The sequence below is a fragment of the Drosophila obscura genome, unplaced genomic scaffold, assembly GCF_018151105.1.
Source record: "Drosophila obscura isolate BZ-5 IFL unplaced genomic scaffold, ASM1815110v1 contig_73, whole genome shotgun sequence".
NCBI lineage: Eukaryota > Metazoa > Arthropoda > Insecta > Diptera > Drosophilidae > Drosophila > Drosophila obscura.
The window spans coordinates 9,816,889-9,839,139 of NW_024542865.1; the positions used below are offsets into that span (position 1 = coordinate 9,816,889).

The 22,251-nt window shown below is 45.6% G+C and overlaps 2 protein-coding genes across 2 annotated transcripts; both read right to left on the reverse strand.

Moving 5' to 3' along the window:
• Positions 1–8,477: 8,477 nt before the first annotated feature.
• Positions 8,478–9,921, reverse strand: LOC111068711. Its single transcript, XM_022358391.2, has 4 exons — positions 9,536–9,921; positions 9,321–9,487; positions 9,020–9,255; positions 8,478–8,948 (listed from the first exon to the last, which is right to left on the reverse strand). Exons 1-4 carry the CDS (start codon positions 9,859–9,861, stop codon positions 8,784–8,786), a joined length of 894 nt encoding a protein of 297 aa, XP_022214083.2. The 5' UTR covers positions 9,862–9,921; the 3' UTR covers positions 8,478–8,783.
• A 7,066-nt stretch (positions 9,922–16,987) lies between these two features.
• On the reverse strand, positions 16,988–18,246 carry LOC111068714 (translation initiation factor eIF-2B subunit delta). Its single transcript, XM_022358398.2, has 3 exons — positions 17,642–18,246; positions 17,230–17,399; positions 16,988–17,167 (listed from the first exon to the last, which is right to left on the reverse strand). The coding sequence occupies exons 1-3, from the start codon at positions 18,235–18,237 to the stop codon at positions 17,091–17,093; spliced, it is 843 nt and encodes a 280-aa protein (XP_022214090.2). The 5' UTR covers positions 18,238–18,246; the 3' UTR covers positions 16,988–17,090.
• Between the last annotated feature and the right edge of the window lie 4,005 nt (positions 18,247–22,251).

A 22,251-nucleotide genomic window follows, 5' to 3' on the forward strand; every position in this document is an offset into this window, starting at 1 on the left:
GCTCAGTGCCACAAAAATTCAGACAGCAAAATGAGAGAACAAAGTGGCCATTACTACTTGTTTGTGTTTTTTCTGGGGCAGTGTGGCAAGGTGAGGTTTAATCTGCAGGAAGATATATATTGCCCTCGATGTCCGATTTATTGTGACTTTTTTTGCCCAAGTTTTGTTCCTCGTTTGGAAGCCTTTTCGTGTGACATGAGTGCGACTTCTACTCTCAGTATTGCTCCCATTTTCGGAGCACTTGAATTATCAGTGCATTGGGTTCCACTGTGCCTGGCAATAGTGGCTAAAAATACCGCAATTTGTGCACCCTACAATTTGGCCAACAAGTACGTGCCGCCTGTCAGCGCACAGCTCAGTGAAGAGTGAAGAGCGACGAGCGAAGAGCAACGAGCGAAGAGCGGCTTCTATATGGAGCAGATGCACCAGCTGGAGCAGGACCAGCAGCTGGAAGAGCAGGAGCAGCGGGAGCCTCCCTATGGTGCCTGCTTGCCTATGGAATGAATTGTGGCGATCAAACAGGCAGTCAGGCAATGAGGCAATGAGGCAATGAGGCAGACATTGCACGAGGACGAGAAACGGGAGCGAGACGATGGACGCAGAGGCGTCCTGTGGCCAATTAGGGCTAATTTATGATTTCAATCATTTCTTAATTGCATTTAATGTGCAGCGATTTAGCGAACAGGCCTGGGACCTGAGACCTGAGACCTGAGACCTGGCTCCTGCTTCCCGCTGCCTCCTTCCTGATGGCTGCCCTGCGGGCCAATTGATGATACCAGCAAGCAGTGGCATAGTCGTCAGAAGGGGCAGGGGCAGGGGCAGGGGCAGGGGCAGGGGCACTACTTGGTCAGTCGGCCAAAGTTAATGATGTGCAATTGAGCCGAGGCCCCAGAGCCCATCCAACATTTGCGAGTATCTGCCCTTCCCCCTCCCCCTCCCCCTCCCCCTCCCGCTGCCCGTGCCCCATGCCTTTGCGGCTGCTGCTCTCGGGGCAGCTGTCAATATGTCGACACGGAGTTATCGCCATTTAATTAATTTGCCCACACCTTCAAAGGTCAAGCCAATGCATTAAACATGTTTGCACAAAAAAGTTATTCATTTTTATGAAATTTATTTATTAATTTTCAGTTATGGCCTGCGCTGCGTTTGCCAGTGCGGCTGCTGCTGCTGCTGCTGCTGCTGGTGCTGGTGCTGGTGCTGCAGCGGTTGCTGTGTGCTCTGTGCTGTGTGCTGTGTGCTGTGTAGATTTATGGCCAGACCGCACAGTGACAGGACAGTGACAATTGCAGTCACAGTCGGGCGAGTCACTAATTCACTCATTCAGTGAGTGAGTCAGTGAGTCAGTCAGGCACTCTGTCAGTCAGTCAGTCAGTCAGTCAGTCAGGCTGTGTTCGCGCTAAACCTGGCAAAGTGGCAACATCCTGGCATAAACTGATTTATTTTTAAACGTATATTTTATCTCTGGAAGTGACAAAGCGTTCATTCCAGGGAAACAAAAGACCAGCCAGCCAGCCAGCCAGCCAGCCAGCCAGCCAGCCACAATGCCCAAATTAAAATATGTGCACAAAAAAGTGCAAAAATGTTTGCCAAACTTGTTGCGCCCCTCCTACCCACCTACCCAGCAACCCACCTACCCAGCAACCCAACTACCTACCAGCTGAGGGAGGGGCATGTGTGGCTTGTGGTACGTGGGGGCAGAGACGACTCTCATCAGCAAGGTCATTTGTTTTGTATGTCGATGACAAAGACAATGTCCGAAGGGGAATCAACAGCCAACAAGGAAAATGTGGCCGCTGGGCAGTCGTGACAGGAAGCTCTCTGGTTCTGCTGGTGCTGGTGCTGGTGCTGGTGCTGGCAATGTCTGGCGGGGCAGCTTGTCCCTGGTTGCTAAATGGCTGGGACAACAGGCGCTGTTTGTCATTACCCTCAGGTTGCCGCTGCGCGTTGGTTATTTTTGGGCAGATTGCTGCTGCATCCTCCTGCTGCTGTTCTCCTGCCGATGTTGCTCTGATGTGTTGCTGTTGCTCTTTGCTGAGTCGAAACTCCCCCAGCAGCAACAACAGCAGCAGCAGCAGCAGCAGCAGCACGGCACAAACTGCAGCAGGAGTAGCCAGCCGTAGCCGTAGCCGAGCCGAGCCGCCTCTGCCTTACTTTGTAGGTGTCATCGTTGTGTTGCGTTGTGCTCTCAACATTGAGTTGACGACGTGCTTCAGCTTTCAGCACAAACAGTGGGACGAGACTCAGGAGAAACGTTACAAAATAAATCTCTCATAGTACAAATAGGAGAGAAAATATAAGCAGAAGGCGAAAGCGAATGCGGGAGATGGGGGAGAGAGCTTCTACTTAGCATCGATGAGGTATAAAAAACAATTAAAGTGTCAAAAAATCAGCGAGAGAGAATCTAAAAATTCAACATATTTCCCATTGAAATTATAGGGATTAAATATATTTTCTATCCATTGAAAGTTTTTCATTCAAGATGACAATTAAGTAACAAATTCGTATTCGATCAACCAATCGGCATTCAAGAGTTCCATTTGCAGATGTTAAACTTAATTATTGATAAATTCATATTATTTTGAGCTGCCGCAAATTGGATGCTCACAAGAATCTCATGAAAATATCACTGAACATCTATCAGATCCCAATAAATGTCTAAAATAGAACTAAGACGCACTACTGAGGTGGGGCTTATGGCCTAGTATAAATAACTAAATGGGTTACTTTATTAATTTATTGATAGTGAAACGAATACGTATGTTTATAGATATACTGGTATGCCTTTTGATATATGCAAATCATGTACATTAAATGATAAATGAGGGATAAAAGTGGGATAAAAGTGGGGAATTAAATCCCCATAAAGTACAGAAAATTTAAATCTAAATTCATGGTGCTGGAATAATTTAAAAGCGTTTCTTGGAGCTTTCGACCACAGTGTGGACGGACGTTGCTGTCGATTGCGCGCAAGTGAATCCCCGATCCCCCCTCCTCAACAACAAACACGGCAATGGCAGTGGCAGTGGCAGCGGCAGCGGCAGCGGGAATGAATTGCCCCGAAAAAAATCGCATGGCAGTGAATAAGAAGAAGACGAAGAAGAAATCGCACGCACACAGATAAAGATACAGATACATCTGGAGATAAACACACGGAACAGAACAGGCAGAAGACCGTGGAGCGGTCGGGGAGGGGGCGTGGTGGGGGGGCGGGGTAAGAGCCAAGTTACACACAAATAATGTACGAAAGTGGCTTATAAACAAAATTTGTATGAATGGTCCATGTAGCGATGCCTGCCCGCTGTCTGTCTGCTGCCTGCTGCCTGCTGCCTACGTGACATGACATCCCGAGATACAACTTGCTGCAGACCCCCCTGGGTAGGCACTGCCCCGCCCTGCCACCGTGCCCCACTGAGAGTGCTACCTTTGGTCTGAAGCACTTTGCACAGTTTTTTCGTTGTTGTTGTTGTTGTTGTTCTGTTCTGTTTTGTTTGGTTTTTTTTTTTGTTTTTGTTTTTGTTTTTTGTGGCTTTGAATGTCTGCCTGCCTGTTGCCGGCGCTCGACTCTGGGCTCTGATTCCGACTGTCTCGGCAATGGAATAATTCCCATCAAATCACGTCTCTCTCCTCCCCTCTCTCGACGTCTTTTTGCGGTGCTCTTCAAAACTCAGATACAGATACAGATTTGCTGTTGCCGTTGCCGTTGCCGTTGCTTTTTTGTTTTTATTTTTTATATGATATGCCGAGCATCTCAAAACAATTTGTAAGACTTAAGCAGAGTTTGTTTGGTGTCTTGCATAAATTATAAAATCCGAATGCTGAGTGCCCGAGCAAAACACCCAGGGGGGACCTGGAATAGGGGTAAACTTGCCGCTACATACATATGTATATATATGTATATGTATGTATTTGTATTTGTATGCTTATATCCGTGTACTAGGGTGTCCCTTATGGCCAACATTTAACGCGATTGGCCGTGGCTTAAAGTAATTCAAAGCGCCAAAACAATTTGCCGTAAGTATTAATAGAAATAAAACTTAAAAAAAATAGAAGGAAGTTATGTAACCCTAATGTTACGTATCCATTACATGGCTGGAAAACGTTCCAGATACATTCCACCGCCATGGAGACACAAATGTATCTATCTGTCCACTTGCATAAATTTATTAAGCGGCTAAGCCAATTACCCAAAAGTATGGCACAGGAGATACTTTGGGGCAGAGGGCATGGTCAGGGCATGTTGCAGGAGTGCAGCATGTGCGAGCCCCCCACTAGCATGTATCTTACGGATGCCAGACTGGAGCGCACCGAAGCCCCAAAAACAGAGCTACATTCACACACAAAACTAATCCAAGTCAATAAAATTCTAACCGTAAAAGGGGGGCGGCAGACACCACGGCATGTGTGCCGCCATTCCACTGCCTGATGGCCCCTCCCCCACCTGCAGACACCCGTGCCACCGGCATTGCTGACCAAGTCCCAATTGCAGCTGAGGTCTCCCCATTAAATCTACATTTTTGCACACAGTCCCCCCCCCCAACCCACACTCGTTGACTCACTTACAGTTCCATCTGTGTGTATCTGTGTGCGTGTGTGTGTGTGTGTGTGTGTGTGTCTGGTTACAATTGAAATTTACGCAGAGCCGCATTATTAATCTCAAGATTAGATGGAGTCTTGTTTTTGATAAACTGAAATAGGAAATGTTTATTATGCCTTTGCCTAACTGTACATATGCATCATCATAAATAAATGGTCTGCCCTGCCCCCCTTCCTCTCCTTCTCTCTCCATCCCTCTCCTACTCCGAGTCACTGTTGGAGCTGTGGTGGGTGCAGGTATGTGGGTGCCATATGCCATATGCCAGAGGGAGGAGGGTTGTATACACTGGGAGAAACTGCAAGCAAACTATTGAATATATTTATTAGTGGCACCTACATATATTTTTGTTTAGTGCATTATGTACATACATATGTATGTACATAATACAGAATATATGGTAATGCAATAAATCCCAGTTCCTTGCTATTATTAATTGATAAATCGAATAATATTTCAAATTAAAAATAATTATTTAATAATTCATAATAAATTAAAATCATGAAATAAAACTATGAGAATATTTTCGTTAATCTTAAAAGTTCCAAACTGCTTGCAGAAAATGAAGAAATTTGCAAACAATTTTGTTTATTCAATAAAGTAACACAGAAAGAAATAAAGCGAATAGATTGCATAAGAACAACGTTCTGTTGTTGTCATATGTACATATATGTATAATAGTACTCGCATCTATTTCAGTGTAGAGAGTATTTGCCCCAGACTGAAAAGCACACACCCCTCTACGTACCTCCTACGTACCGCATGCGGTGGCAATGGCCCCCATTGACCCGTCTGGAGGAGCGAATGGTATGGTAATGGTATGTGCCCAGTTTACTAAAAACCCAAACACAAATAAATGTCTTAGCCGCTTTTTAGTTTTGCTTTGCTCTGTGGGCTGTTTTTGGGGGTACGAGTATTTCGGGGGGTTCGGCTTGGCATTTTATTGTGTATTTTATTGTGTTGGGTTGTGCGTTGTGCGGTTTGATAACCCGATATAAATCTGCAAAATGCCGCAGTCCCTCACACGCGCAGCACTCGCAGCACTCGCAGCAGTCCCAGACTCAAGTCATTCACTCGGCTCTCGGCACTCGGCAGTCTCCTGCCTGCATTGGGCTAAAATTTGGCTTGGTTTTTGTTTGACTTGGATGTGGATTTGGATCCGTTTCGGATTCGATTTAGATTTGTTTTTTTTTTGGTGGAGAGGGGCTAATCGCACGTCCGACGCTCTTCACAGAGAGAGAGAGAGAGAGAGAGAGAGAGAGCGAGATCCATTCCATTTGTGGCTTAAAAGGAAGGCAGCCTGGCATGAATGCCTGGCATTCAATTTGTGTGTCGGCGCTTTGAATTTTTCATCGGACACGTCAATAATGGCCATTACTCAATTTGCGTATTTATTTCCTTATTTATTTATTTATGAAGAGAGGAAACCCAGAGCCAATCTCCCTCTATCTCTCGCTCTCTCTCTATCTCTCTGGGGGCTTTATTGTCGAGTGTATCTGCTGGATACGAGTATCTGCTGGATGCATGTTTTGTGCTGATGCTGCTGCTGCTGCTGCTGCTGCTACCTTTTGGGTGCTCGATGAAGATAAATTAATTTGCACAAATAGCCAAATGATGGGGCCAAGGGTCGGGCGGGTCGAGTGTGCCCCCGCCCCATAAATATTTACATAAGTAATCAAGTGGACGAGGGTCATCGATGACCCGCTCTGAACGGCACTGCTCTCCTCTCCTCTCTCGTATAAATAGCCGCCACAAGTGTTCAAATCAAATTCGAGACTCGAGACTCAAGTGACAGGCGGCAGTGCGGTAAGGGGCGGGGGCGGGGCGTGTGCGGGTATCCACGAGCACCACACACGAGTGGGGATTGAAATGTGAAACATATTTGGGGCTCGTTCATTCATCAATCTAATCCATCATTTTAGAATGGGTCTGAATGGGTGGGTGGGCGAGTGGGTGAGTGGGTAGCTTTTGAGGCATCCCTGGGAGCTGTCGCTGTCTGGCGGCGCCATTCCCAAAATGCTAATGCGGCGATCGGGTGGACGCTCCTCTCCCTCCCTCCCTCCCCAGCGGAAGTTTCCGCAAAATAAAATGAAAAGTGAATCCAGCGCAAAGTCTATTCAATCTTCATTCCCAATTCCAATCGCAGCCACTGCCATTGGCAGGGGATTTTCTGTAGCCATTCTGTAGCTGTAGCCCACCTCTGTGACCCACCAGGGCTTTTGTGTGGTGCTTCATGCGGGGGCGGGGGCAAACAACTTTGACGCAGGCACGGAACATAAAATACAACAAAAATAAAGGAGGAAAAAAAGCTGAGAGAGCCAAAAGAAAAGTAAAAATTGCAGCCAAGGTTAGGGCAGGACTTGGAGATGACAGCGTGACAGCCGATGGGCAGTCACGGAGATCCACGGCGAGTGCCAAGTGGGGCAAAAGACTGGCCAACCGCTGGCCAAAGCTGCCGAGGGCCGCAATTAGAACCACCAACAAAGCATCTTTTGGGTTGACTGTGACTCCTGCCCGCATTCGAATTCGCATTCACATTCGCATTCACATTCACATTCGTCGTCCATTCATTCAGCCATTTGCACACTCAATTCATTCACACTCAGTCGGTGGCAGGAGCACCGCTCCTGGTCTGGCCATTCATTACATGGGCATGGCTGACTCGTAAATACATACACACACACACACACACACACACACACCAAACGGGCAGGGTGGCAGGTAGGCAGGGAGGCAGGGAGGGGAGAGGTGAGATGGCAGCGAAAAGGAATCCCTGGCCCGCATTGGATTAGTAGCGAAATGAATAGCTGCAGTTATCCTGCCCTGCCCTGCCCTGCCCTGCTTTGCCCCAGACTCTGGTCTGCTTCTCCAGAGTTCCGGCTTGGCTGGCAGGCTCTCTGGGTCCTGCATTTTACGAGCATATGTGTGTGTAAGGCTGGCCATGTGCATGTGCATGTGCATGTGCATGTGTGTGAAGGTAAGCAGCCATGTCTTACATGCACCCAGAAAGCAGAAGAAGGTGGATGGAGGCTCCAGTTTTATGAATGCTCAACGATTTGCCACCAACAAATCTCCTGGCATCGCCTGTTCCCCTTCCCCTTCCCCTTCCCCGCCTGCTCACATTCGGTCACTTTTACACAGAAACCATTTAATTTGAAACCAGCAACGAAGCAACACAGCAACCAGGCAGCCTGGAGCAGCAGCAGCCGCAGCCGCAGCCGCAGCAGCAGCAGCAGGAAAGCCCAGCACAAAAGCCAGTTGAGGCACAAATTTGTGTTCTTTCAGTCCCTCCCCATAATGTCTCATCTTTTGGCCATCAAATCGGGTGCAGGTACGGGTACGGGTACGCCTCCCTCCCCCTCCGCCCAAGGCGACTCAAAGATGTCTGTGACACCTCGAAACTATTTGAAATTGCTTAAATAGAGCTGTGGGCGTGGGCGTGGGCGTGGGTGTCCCTGAACATGATGTAATTACGGGGGCTACAGCTGATCCGAAGAGTGAGCCAAGTGTGTCCCCCGTGTTTGATTTGATTACTGGCCAAGTTGGGGGCATCGAGCACCAATAGATTTGTGGAACTCTAACACCAATCGCTGTTCAAATTACACGCCTAAGCAGGTGGCTGGGGAAAACCCTTCAAGCACGTGTTTCAAGGCTACTTTTTGCTCACACTCGGGCGAATTTGAGTTCTTCTTCACTGGGAGAACTCTGCGCATAGAGGGGGGACTCCCTGCTATTAGAGGCAGAGAAGATTTCCATTTAATGACGAGTGAATAATAAATTGTATGTGTAAGTCGAACGATTTCCCTTCGATATCTTTTGTATGTTTATTCTATTTGGAGTTCGCAAAAAAAAAAGAGAGCCTTAATAAAAAAATGTATGTATGTATGTATGTATGTATGTATGCAGATGTGGCTAGAGATGAGAAATTCAGGCACATTTCATCCACCCACCGCACACATTGAGGATGACTTGTGCCGCTCGAGGGGAGAAATACTTAGGGACAGGCCCACTCAACTGTGTCCGACTCTCCGGTCTCTCGGGGGGACAGCAACAATTGTTTTCAATTTGATTTTGCAGCAAAGTGGAGCCCCGAGTGTGTGTCTGTGGCTGTTCCTCCATATGTCACAGTATCCTCCTGCTGCTCCTGCTGCTCCGGGGGGTAGGGTATGGTACGGTAGGGAGTGGAAGGCCTTCAGTTCGAGTCGCCTCCAACAACCTCAAACTCCTGATCATCATCAGCATTATCATCATCATCATCATCAGCTTCATGGCTGTCGACTGCTGCTTCAGTTGCCAAAATGTCGTTGGCCACAGTTGATGGCTCGGTTTCGGTTTCGGTTTCGACTTGGTTTAGTGCCTGCGGCGAAAGAGCCAAATGGAAATGGGTAAGGAATGTGGCAGGCAACGTATGGCAGGGGAGGAACATACATTGGGAGCCAGCTCGGTTGGACTCTGCACCTCGTCCTTGCCAGAGTCAGCTCTGACTCCAGTTGCAGGCAGCCCCAGCTGCTGGCCCTGCTCCTGCTGCTCCTGCTTCTGCTCCTGCTGCTCGTTACGCTCTGGCATGCTTATTGAATTTAGCTTAGCTGTAGCAGCCCCTGGTGCCCCCGCCTGCGGCACTTCAAGGTTGCGTGGCAACAACGGCTGCTTCCCGGATAATGTGTCTGCGTTTTTGGGGGCATAAAATTTAACGCACCGTCACACACAAGGGGAGCGCCCAAGAACTCACTCAAATCCACATGATAGCCCAGATGATCGGCCCGGTAGAAGACGGTGGAGAACTGCTGGTTCGGCAGCGGGAACGAGTAGTAGCCCTTCCGGGCCAGCACCAAGTCCTTGCCCACGGGCAGCCAGTAGGCCCGTTCGTAGCGAGTGTTTCCATTATCCAATTGGTATCTGTAGGAGCAGAGTTAGCAGATGCTTGAAGGGACTATGGGCTCCTACCTGAACTCGTATTGTCCATCCACTGAGCGCTGGTCGAAGCTGTCCACCAGTCGAGGCATTGCCTCTGTTGTGCCCGTCTGGTGGGGTATTTGGGCGGGCGGAACTGGAGGTGTCTGAGGTGGAGCCACCAGCGGTGGCCAGTGGTGCAGTCGGTCCGGCACCTGCGTTGTGGGACGTGGCGTACGGGCCGTCGTTGTGCGCCTGGGTCGCCGGGTGTAGCGTGCATCGGCGGGACTGAGGAGACTGAGCACTACCACCAGTAGCCCCATCAGGCAGCAGAGCTTCAGGCTCTGCTCGAGTGGACAGATCCGTTGAGACGAGAACATCTTGTCGTTCAGACTTCAAAATGTTGTAATTGATTGTGCGGCAGTGGAGTTCGCCCGGGGCCTTATATATACCCCCAAAAAACGAAGCGACCACTCGAGTGAAGCCTTTTGGCACTAAAGATGAAAAATGCGCAAAGGAAAGGTCTTCCTCCCCCCGCCCTCTGTCCCGACAGGGCCATATGGATGGAGCCAAAGAATACACGTAATAAACTTCTCTTTCCCTCACACGTCAAAGGCAATGATTTGGCAATGCCTGGCGACGCCTCCTCCTCCTGCTCCTCCTGCTCCTATAGCTCCTATAGCTCCTCCAGCTGTTCCAACACCCAAAAAAAACGCCATCGCTCCATCGCTCCATCACACCCTCTTGCCAACGAAAAGAAGAAGTCTTCTGTTTCTGTTTGTGAGGCGTCACGATGCCTTTGTGATTTTGACAGCATTTGGGATTGTCGAATCCTTGGACCCTGCTCCCTGTGCCACCCTCCCGCTGACTGCCTCTGCCCCCTCTCTGGGTTGGTTCTTTGCGGCCTGTTTACTCCGTTTGTTTGTCGGACTGAACTGCTTGTTTGTTGCGCCGCCTGGCAGGCGCAAAGTGTGTCAGAGCCAGATGCAGGGTCGCCCATCCAAGTCGCGTCGCGTCGCGCCGCCCCGCGTCGAGTCAGCCATCGACATGGTTCATTGACCAGCGACATCACCGCGTCACCGTCACCGTCACCGACATCGTCCACATTGCTATCGACATGGCCCATCTTCATTGCCTTCTTCAGTCTCTCTGGCTTTGGTTTTGGTTTTGGTTTTGGTTCTTTTCTGTTGTGGGTTTGTGTTGGTCATCGATTCGGTGATTGCAGCAGCAGAAGCAGCAGAAGCAGCAGCAGCATCAGCAGGAGGAGCAGCGTAGGCGGTCACCATACTCTCCTGCTCATCGACATTCCCTTAATTGTTTAACCCTCGAGTGGGTCTGCGATAAATGCCAGACACACGTCAGACAGGGCCAGGGAGGACTGGACTTCTTCATCTGCCATTCATATGCGGCCGAATATATATTTATGCTTTTCTTTCTCAGTGATTTCGATTCTGATTTGACAGCCGCTTGATTGTTCCCAATGAGAGAAGAAAGGAAATTTCCTTCTTTTGTCTATTGTTCGGTTGAATGGAAACATCTGATTTGGGCCCAGAACACATAATATCAATGGACTAAATACTCGTGTTCCTACAGTACGAGTTATAATTCCATTCCATTCCAATTTGACTTATTATTCGCCATTTCACATGTTGATTGGGGCATTGACTGATGACTGTTTTCCCTACACTATTTACTCATTCTTTTTTTGCTCAAATCTAATTTGATATTGATATTGATTTGAGGATTATCGATGGGTTGCAGTTCCCAAATAAAATGGATGAGTATCCAAATGATTATTTTGGATACATTTAACGATTTAAACACTTTTTAAAATAATATTAAAGGGAATTTATCGCTTGGAATTCTCACATAAAAGTCCAAGTTTATCTATGGACATATATTCCAGCTTATTATTGCCTGATTGATAGCTTTCAGCTGTGATTGATTGATGATTGACTGTTGAAAAATGATATTTTAAGCACTGACCAATAAAATAAATGCGAAAACTAATAAAATAAAATAAAATAAAGTAATAATTAATTGACAAACTCCACATGTGCATGTTCGAAATGTAATTCTGTAATTTATAGCACTTATCGATCGCCGCGAGTGCCGTTGGCTAAATGATGCCGCGCGGGCCGCATCAGGGTTAAGCAGCTACAGTCGCGGCTCCCGCAGCTCCCGCAGCTCCCGCAGCTCCGGGCGGATAGTCACTTAGGCAGATTAAATTCTCCAGTCCGTCAACTTGAATGCGTAATTAATAAATGTACAAAAATGTATTCGGAAATAATTTGCATCTGCTTCATCTGCTATCTGCCGTCTGCTCCTCCTTCCCCCAGCCCCAGGCCCAGCCCCAGGCCCAGCCCCAGGCCCAGCCCCAGGCCCAGCACCAGCCTTCCCCTCTAGTTGAGGTGCCGCTAACGGTGCTCAGATCCGTTCAGATTCTGATCTGAGATCTTATCGGGTCGCCGCAACGCATTCGTTTGCCTTTTTATGGCATTCGCTGGCATGGCATTCGATTTAAGATATTTCTCATGTAAATGCCAGAGCAGGCATCATCACTCGTAAAAAGGAGTTCACATGGGCAACGACGACTGCATTTTGGGCGAACGCGGAAGAGGGATGCAGCCAGAGGGAACAGCACAACAAACTAATAAATATTTTTACCCACATAAGTATAAAATATTGTTTAGATCCGAAACCAAAAAATGGCAAGCTCAGCGCTGGCAACAACTGTGTGTCTGCCCTCTGCTTACCCTCACTCTCTCTCTCTTTCTCTCTCTATATGTGTGTGTGTGTCCTTGGGTTTCTCTCTCTCTCTCTCTCTCTCTATCCCTGCGTGTGTTCACAATATTTCATTTCCCATTTACCCAATAGCCAAACAACCGAACTGAACCGCACCGCACCGAACCGAACCGAACCGAGAACAGACCACAGTCCTCATTCGTGAGCCCATGGCTCCATGGGGCCCCACCCATCGCTGGCATTTTCAAGTGTCTAAGCCATGAATTTATATTGCTCGATTTCGATTTAAAAGTATTTCGGTTACATAATCTCAGCATTTTTATCACATTCCAGCACTGTTTGATGGCTCAAGGCAAACTTTTGCTACTAGATTCCCGCCATTCAGACCATTCAGACCATTCAGACCATTCAGACGGACCTCTGCACTCCCCCCATCCATCCACCCCACTCCCTATCCATCTTGTTGTGGTGTAAATTGCTCAATTATAGGCAAGTTTGTATCTGCGCCCATGTATCTCTGTGTTTCTCTGTGTATCTGCGCATCTTTGTCCGTTCTGTGGCTCTGTGGCTCTGTGGCTCCCAAAGTTTGTTGAAAAGTTTCACTTTAAGTTGATTACTTCATGATTTTCAACTGGCCAAACAGCACTTTCTGCTGTCTCTGCGGAAAATTTGCACATTACTCAGTCTACAGAGAGAACTACGAGTGGCACGACTATTCGTACGCGACTATGTGGGAATGTGAATAGCCGGGGGAGGGGGCTGGGTGGCGGGTTCTCGGAAATAGTTCAAATCTCAGTATGAATGTGGCACAACGAAGCTTTAAATGGGGCAGGGCTAATGCCACGAGCAAGGCAAGCAATTGATTCCAAAATTCCTCACGGCTTACGATGCTTTAAACCGGAGTGAAATAACATTGCGACGGTGGGGTGGATCTGATACATTAGCAGATATCAATCCACAACAATGTACAAAGCTCGACATTTTCTTACATACACTCGGAGGAAAGAGTATACCTTCTGGTACAGAGACTTTTTAGTACAAATATTGTGAAATTATTATTTATTTTTTAATTCAAGATTAACAATTATGTGCTAACATATAGGTATGTACACGTAAAATGATTAAAATAAATACAAATTAGAAGGTTACATGTAAAGGTAACATTTATGTTGGTGGTAATAATTTCAAGGTATGATTAAAATTATTATACGTATGACATAAAATTCTAAGAGGGTCGTGTTGAGCGTAAATTGACCTGCAGCGGGGTAGGTCTAGGGGGAACAGAAAAGTTAATCTAGCCCAAAAGTGATTGGGATCCCCAGTAGGAGCTTGTGCACATTAAAAATTCAGCGATGGTGCAATGAAGTTAGGTCTAAGAGTCTAAAACACCCTTAGCTGTTGCGGCTATAGGGCTATTAAAACACAGTTTGTTATCAAAAAGAACACCAAGGCCATTTGAACTCGAAGTTCGAAGGTGAAATGTCACAAGTTTGCATTTAGAAATGTTCAGAAAAGGAAGATTATTTGAACACCAAATTGATAACTCATTTGGGTCGAGTTGAAGGCGTGTGTGCAAGTACCAATCAGAGTAGGAGAGACAGACTTGAGCATAATCAGCATACATAAGCAGTGCAGTGTAGTGGAGTTCGCGTATTTTGTAACTGGAGAAAGTTCCGCACACTGATAGAAAAGGCATAGTAAAAAAAACTACATTCATATTTGAATTTAATATGCGATTTTTAAATACACACATAGAAAATTAAATAGAATTCACTTTGATTCAAATATAAATGTATTAAAATGGCTTTTTTAATGCGGTCATATTTAATCTAAATACAAAACACTTAAAAATAACTATAATATATTAAATTTGTAGATTAATATGTTTTATATTTAAATTGCATATTATTTTGACTTGATTTCAAAATTTTTTTTTTTAAATCCAGAGGAAAACTTTTTATTTTAAATATTCCATATTAAATGAAATGAAAAATTTTTTTGTATTTATTTTAAATATGTTTATACTATTTTTTTTATGTCCCTCGAATTCCCAACGGGTTCGCACTGCTGCAGCCTTGAATACACAGTTAAATTATCTTTGTGCAGGGACATAATCACTACCATGGCAATTCTACTCATGTTGCGGTTATTTCTAGTTGAAAACTTTAACCAATTTACACCATGAGGACTTGAAGTGTAGTCCGCAAAGGCAAAAAAATAACCAATTAGTTCAAAAATGAAATATTTCAATATAAACATCAACCATATTAAATTTAAGCATAAAATATTTTTAAATTAAATATGAAACATATTAGATTTAAATATTAAGCATATTAAATTTAAATATGAAACATATTAAATTTAAATATGAAATATATTCAAATTAAATATTGTCATATTAATATCAAAATGTAAGTGAAAAATATTCAATTTTAATACAACCACTCTTGGATGAAAATCAATGGCATACATATTAAAATTTAAGTGAAAATATTAAAATTTCAGGGCTTTTTTCTATCGGTGCACATATAAAATAAACAGAAGTGGACCTTCCCCGTGGATCTAATTAGAATTTACTTTGATTAAGTGATACATGTATTATAAAGTATTTCTAATATTCCCCAATTTAAATTTAAAACACTTCAAAGTAAATAAAATATGTTACATACATAGGGTAGGAAATGGTATTTATTTACATATTTTTTATTTACGAAATGGTAGCCACTGACACCGTAGCCACAGTACAATTAATGGTTATTTGCCAGCCCAACAAGGCCTCAGGCTGTGCATAACTAATCTAAATATAAAAAATTTAATTAAAATTTGAAAAGTATTTATTTAATATATGAAGTATGTACGTACATATATGTAGATCGAACATTTTAATATTAATCAGGCAGGCTCCGGTTTTCATTTTCCCAAAAATGTTTGATTTACTTTCAAAACGAAATGTTTGGCGCTCCCGTTTCCGCATTCGTAAAACGCAAGACTTTTCCGCATTCTCAGGGTTTTTTCTCTGAGTGTAGACTTTTTCCATTACATATTTACGCAATGAAATTACAAAATGTGAAATTGGTAATCAAAGAAAATAGATATTCACTTTAACAATTTCCATAGTCTTTAATCTTCTTGAATCTTGATCAATTTAAGTACCAAACCTTGCAGACTAGTGTATTTTCCTGTGGCACACTCGGTACTGAGTACTGAGTCACACGCCAGCAACCAGCAACCGGCAACAGCGATCAATCGCTAAAAGTTTTAAAACGTGAGCTAAATGAACCTGTTTCTGTGCTCTCTCCCCTCCCACGCTGTGCTGTCGCTGGCAGTGACTATTTACATATGTATATACATATGTACATACATGTATACATATGTATGTATGTATATCCCAAGTTTTGGGCTATAAAGCCACGCGCAAGATATGCAAATAGAGGAGAAGGCAACATGAAGTACTACAATGAAATTTTTGTATCTTTTTACTTTTCAAATGCAAAGAAGACGCGACGCGTTGCGTCGCGCCGCGCCAATTGAGAACTTTTCCCTCTCTCCATCTATCTTTCTCTCTCTCTCTCTCTCTTTGTCTCTGAGTTTCTCTGATTCTCTAACCTTGTTTTGTGCTTCTCTGCCCCGCTCTGCTTTTTGTTGATTTAGGCAAATTCGTATTTAAGCAAGAGCCAAGAAAGTTTTGGGGGCGAACGGCACGGGGACGTGGACTTGGGACAAAACGGATGTGGATTGTGGGCAGCCCAACCCCTTTTGCTGGCTTAGCCCAAACAATTTGCCCGAAATTTCTCGTCCGTCTTGGGAGATTCGCGAAATCAACAAAAACAAAAACAGAAACCGAAAAACAAGCATGAAAAAATACGACTAAACGATACCCAATAAATCTAAATAATATGGGAATTCTAGGAAGAATTTCGCTGTGAAAAAATATGAAATTGTTTTTTAATTTATAAATAAAATATATTTTAGCTCCAATTGAATACAAAATGGTATGAAACAGGGCACATACCCTGGTCCAGTAGGAGGAGTACTGGGTATGCATAGCAAAAATACTGAAGCACAGGAGGAGAGCGAAGAGCGAAGAGAGAAGAGGTAGAAGAAAAAGACGCTTCATCAGTAACAACAATGACAGCTAACAAACAACCGTTAAGTGCCGCAACAAATCGCCAAAAATTGAAAACTGTGGGAATACCACGAACCACGTCAGGGACGCCGCAAAAGCCACACAAACAAACAAAAAAACAAACAAACGAGAGAACTCACACATTGCCACAAATCTTGTTTGCTGGCCCAACAGCGAGAGAGAGAAAGAGTAGAAGGTGGAAGGAGGTACCGTACATAGACATAGGTATATAGATGGAGGGAGAGGGAGAGAGAGAGGGAGAGAGGAGCAAAATAAAAGACAATAAAAACAAATAAAAAGTATTTTGAAATGCCATTTGAATTAAACTTGAAACGAAGCTCAGATCACGTCGAGAGAGAGGGCGGAGGAGAGCCAGAGGAAGCAGCACCAGAAACAAGAAGCAAAAACTGAAACAAGAACACGGGAAGACACGAAGAAGCAGGAGCCAACAGCGTCAACAAGGCAGTGATGACTGTACCTAGGGATGGTATCGAGAGGATGCCGAAAACTCTCTTAGGAGATTTACTTTATATGGAATGACTTAAGTATGTTCTGAGAGGAATCCAAATGGTGACTCTATATAGAAAATTGGATACCCTCAAGCCAGATGCAGATCATTGCCCTTTAAATTAAAATCTCTTTTATTTACAAACGTGCACAAAAAAATATAATTATATCTGAAATTAAAATGTTCTTCCAGCTCGATCAACTTGTGTTGCTATCGATGGCTATCGATGGCTATCGATGGCTATTGAAGCAATCAACCTGTGGCTGCTCGTTGCGACGCACGCTGGGCGCTCGCCTCAGATACGCCACTGAAATGTGTTGCAGCCATTAGTGGCACCATTAAACCATTTGCGCAGCTAACTTCACTCACCTGCCAGTGGCTGATAGCCATTGATGTCGGAGCGGTAGCAGCGCAGCTCGTAGCGCGTGCCATGGCCGAGGAGGCGCGGCTGCACGTAGAAGCCCTCAACCACACGGCTGTGCAGCTCCTCCGAGTAGAAGCCGCGCTCCCAGCGCCGAACGCCATGCGGCAGGGAGTAGCTGGAGCGGAAAGCGATTATCAGTATACCATCCACAATTAATTGATTAACAACTAAGCAAAAACTGAGCAAAGCATCGCAAGAATTATTATGGGTGTTTATGGATGGTTGCCATGTGAGTATCCAATTAATCAAATCGGGAGAACAATTGTTTCCGTTTCGTGTTTCACATTGTGGGGATTCATGGATAAACTGTCAGTCTGAAGAGCACTCCATCTCCATCTCCATCTCTGCTGCACTCACCCAAAGATGTAGCTCCCATCTTCGTTGAGGTCGTAGAAATTATCACGCCACGGGTTGTAATCCTCCTGCTCCTCCTCTGCCTCCTCTGCCTCTGGCTGTGGTTGCGGCTGCGGCTGCAGCTGCAGCGGAGGTGCTGGCCCCGCATCCGGCTCCTCCTCTTCACTGGAGGAGCTTTCATCCTCCTCCTGGGACTCCTCTTGCTCGCCGGAATCCGAGTCGTCGTCGGCTGTAAACTGAGCCCTGGCCTGTGCCCCCGAGGTGGGTGCCACAATGCCGGGCCTGCGCTGGCTAAGCTGCGAGAAGGGTGTCGCGGCCAAGGGGGCAAAGGCATTGGCCAGTTTTTCTCCCAGCAGCTGCGTTAGCTGCTCCTTCATTTCGCTGCTCTCGTTGTTGTCGTTGTTGTCGTTGTTGTCGTTGTTGTTTTTGGTGGCATCCTCGAAACGCTCGAAGCTCTCGCCACCAAAGTTGGGCGTTTGCAGCTCCAAAGGCGGCACCCGGACCGGACTCTGGCTCAGGGATACGCCCAGGAAGAGGAGCAGCAGCAGCAGCACTGGGGGCAGCGAATGGATCCGCGACGGATACTGACCTGATGCCATGTTGGGTGGCTGTTGACTGCTGTCCCACATTGATGGCCGGTTTACTTTTATATATGAACGGATCGGCGGGGGCCCATTCACACGGGCTGCCCCACAAATCAGCGTATCTGCCGTATCAGCCGAGTGCATAAATTTATGGCCAACAAAGCAAAGCCAAAAGCGATGCGATGCTCGCTACAAATTTGCATTTTGCAGCAGAGTGACTCTTCGCAGCGTCGCAGAGCGCCAGAACCAGAGATATCTGTCAGACCACAGCGCCAGATCCAGCACCAGCATCAGCGCCAGCGCCAGCGCCAGCTCCTGCTCCAGCGCCAAATGGAGAATTATGTGAATTCGATACGAGTTGTGATTGTGACGCCTTCGGGTCTGTCTGTCTGTCTGTCTGTCTGTCTGTCATCCAAATTCTGTGTGTGTGTGTTTGTCTGTTTCCCACCTAATTGGGTCAATCGCAACAAGCGCAATGCTTCCGCTTCTCTGAGTTTTGCTCTCGAATGGGAATAGCCGCATATTGCCTACTTTCAGGCTCAGCCACTGGCCACGGCCAGAGGCATACTTTCAGGCGGTTGCCCGAACTCTGCCAGCCACCCACTCCCAGGAGATAATCCCAAACAAACGCTCCATTGTTCACATTTCCACAAATGAAATTTTATTCGATCGCATTTCAATTTATTTTACACACTCAACACACACACACACACAGACACAGACACAGACACATAGATACTCGTACTTGTAGTCAGCCACACACAAATTTCGCTCCCATATCCATTTTTAATCTACGATTTTCCATATTCCATGCTGCCTTTCTTTTTCTTTTTTTTTTAGTATTTATTTTAATGTTCTTATGTGTATTACTTTTTTTTGTCGCTTGACAATTTACAATTACAGTGCTGCAGTCATTTAAACAAAACAAAACAAAACGAAAACCAAAAACCATAAAATTTCTGCCATACTCGTCCGCTTTTGTTCTCTGTAGTTTTTCCTTTGATACTTTTAGTATTTATTTATGTATGTATGTATGTATGTATGCGTATATATTTATTTATTAATATATATATAAAAAAAAATTATCATACATTTACTTAATCTACGCAATGCTGACTTATAGTACGAATAGTTTTTCACTTTTCCATTTTCTGTTTTCTGTTTTTTTTTTCGTTTCTTTTTTTTGGGGTTAATTTTTGTTGCTTAACTTAGTTTCATCATTTCTTTAGTAAAATCGCTAGATTCCTTTCATCCTTAAAAATTGTAGCTAGAAAAAGGGGTTCTATGGCTGTCAGGGTTCAGGGCTTATAACAACACACATACAAAAATCATTCAACAATTACAATAACTAATTCATATAATTTATATAAAAAGCCTAACAGAAAGAAGACATGACTGAATGAGGGAACTGATCTGTTCCTCAGTTGTATGTACAATCGGAGCAACAGGCAGGACCCAGTCTTTGGCCCTGGATTATGGCTAACGAAACGAATCTGATGGTAAGAGTTGGCACAGCAGCTAAGATACAGATACAGATACATTTGGGTAAATTCATTCCTCTGGCAAAAGTTTTCTGAGAATTTTCAGTGGTCTTTCAGCTGTTTCCCTGCTCAGGTTGATAAGGGTCCGGTCTAGAACGAGTTCTTGCTCTCCCCACTTCCCTTTACTGCCCTGCCCTGGGCATGCTTTAATCACTCTAATGATTTGAACTTTCGCAAAGAGAAAGGAAATTGCAACGCTGCACCATCGGCATCGGCATTGGCACTGGCATTGGCATCGTCATCATCAACATCAGCATCAGCCTCAACCATCCTGTCGCTGTTCCACCTCCTTGTCATGGCACGTAGCTGTCTGTCGCTTCTCTTTAAATTCAATCAATCAAATGGTTTTCCCACCTCACAAATCCCGGCTCCGCCCACTCATTGTCACTGTCATCTTTATTTTTTGCCCAGCTCCCCCGCCCCCGCCCCCATCACCTTTTTTATTTTTAATTTTTTTTTATTTTGGCCCTATGCATCCGACCATTCGCACAGCTGTGACAATATTTACACCATCGAAAGCACTCAACCCACGGGGCTCATACCGCACTTAGTCCCTGGCCCTAAGCCCCCTCCACCCACTAAAGCCAACCACATTACGGTGACCATGCTAATTGTGGACTGACAGATTCGAGAGCCCCCCCTGACAAGTCCTCCGGAATTGACACAACCAGCAACGAAGGGGGCACGGGGAGTGGCGAGAAAGTTCCACGGGTCGCATCATCAAGTGGGCAAATCTGTGGCCAGCTAATTTATCTAATTGAAAAGGATTTGGATACCAGATGAGGTGACAGATTGCTGCATGGTTTGCCTTAAAGGTGGCTCCAGTCCCCGTCCCCAGTCCCCAGTCCCCAGTACCCAGTCCCAGTCTCACTAACGCCAACCACAAATGTGGTTGGCTTTTGATGTGCCCGTCGCAGCAAAGGACACAAATTAATTTCATAAAATCATTTAGCGTGGCAAAAGGACATGGGGAAAACTAAAAGCGACAGAGACAGAGAGATAAAGAGTGGGAAAGAGAATGAGATGGCGAAGGGGAAGGGGAAAAGGGACGCTTCAAAATCACTTAAAAAACTATTTTCACGCAAATTGCTTCGCTGCTCATGTCAGGAGTTGCAGTCACAGTCACAGCCACAGTCCGAGTCTGAGTCTGAGTCCGAGGGCACAGGACCAGCACCGGTGGAAGAACCATAACCAGACCGAGACACAGGCAGAGCCACAGAGACACGGAGACACCGACTAAGGGAGAGCACGTGCCTGTGATGGATGGACTCTCTGGTCGCGACATTCTCGTGGAAGTGCAAGTGGAAATGGACCACGTAATGCATGTAAATGAAGAAGTTTCTGCTCTGTGCCTGGCAGAGCTGCAAGAGGCGGAGGGACCCACAGACCAGGTCCACGAACATGTCGCAAAACGTTGCAGAGATGGCAGTCCGATGGAGTCCGATAGCAATGTTCCGGGACATGTTGCTCATACGCCACGTTGTCAACGGCTCTGTCTGTTTAGTGTCCGCTCAAGCCACCACCATCACTCCACCTTATGCAACTCCTCCATATGTATTTGTAGTACTGTGCTACTGCATCCCCATTGTTTTCCGCAGGACCATGTCCAGCCATGTTGCCTTCGATTGCGGTCCGCCGGAAAACAACCGGGAACAGCTCTAGCCGGCAATTCAATTGCAAAGGGGCTGTCCCTGGCCGAGGCCAACGGACTAACACATCTTCCATTTGTCGCAGCTGTCTACCAATCAGCGCGTTCGCCTACGCTGTCCTCCCTGTCCCTGTCCCTGTTCCTGTTAATGTCCTTCTCCTACTCCTGCTCCTACTCCTATTGAGTCCATTTGTGAGTAGATAGTTCAGTTGTGCCCCAAGCCTGTACAGATCTCAAATGACTGCTCAATTCGTAACTGAATTTTGGTACAACTCAGCGCTAGTTCCGCAGTTGATGCGGATACAATGCGGAAACCCCGGGAGCCCTGTTGCCCAAGCCGATACTCAAAAGAACTTTGAAAACAGATTCATGAACGTTGCTCAAATTGTAGCACCGATTCCCCTCCAGTTTGCAGCCAGCTTATAGCTGGTTATAGAACTTATATTTACTGAACTGAAATCAAGCTCTTAGATTAATATCAGATTAAGAACCATCACCGAAGCGACTAGCAAGCAATAACCTAACCAAGATGCCTCCTTTAACTTATTCGCAATTAATTCTTGCACCGATTTTGAAACAATTCTTATGAGCATAAAAAACAATTAAATTACGTTTCTTAACAATAAAAAATTTCACCTGGTTCCGGTTTATAACCACACCAGTTCCAAATTGAATTTAAATTTTGAAGCGGTTCTGCGGAGATTCGAACAGAACCGACTTAAAGAACCCATTTACCTGACTTTAAAGACAGCGGGGATGCAAAAAAAGGATGGAAAATATAAAGTGCCACAGAATGCAAACAGGATGTGTGTATGCAGAGGAGGAGGAGGCACTGGCGCT

Bases quoted from the DNA above. Each gene is read 5' to 3' on its own strand.
- LOC111068711 (XM_022358391.2), bottom strand. From the start codon at position 9,861: ATGTTCTCGTCTCAACGGATCTGTCCACTCGAGCAGAGCCTGAAGCTC. The intron at 9,488-9,535 runs GTAGGAGCCCAT...CTGCTCCTACAG, and splicing joins GATGGACAATACGAGTTCAG to ATACCAATTGGATAATGGAA. The intron at 8,949-9,019 runs GTATGTTCCTCC...CTTTCGCCGCAG, and splicing joins CAACCGAGCTGGCTCCCAAT to GCACTAAACCAAGTCGAAAC.
- LOC111068714 (XM_022358398.2), bottom strand. From the start codon at position 18,237: ATGGCATCAGGTCAGTATCCGTCGCGGATCCATTCGCTGCCCCCAGTG. The intron at 17,400-17,641 runs GTGAGTGCAGCA...TTTCCGCTCCAG, and splicing joins GATGGGAGCTACATCTTTGG to CTACTCCCTGCCGCATGGCG. The intron at 17,168-17,229 runs GTGAGTGAAGTT...AACACATTTCAG, and splicing joins TGGCTATCAGCCACTGGCAG to TGGCGTATCTGAGGCGAGCG.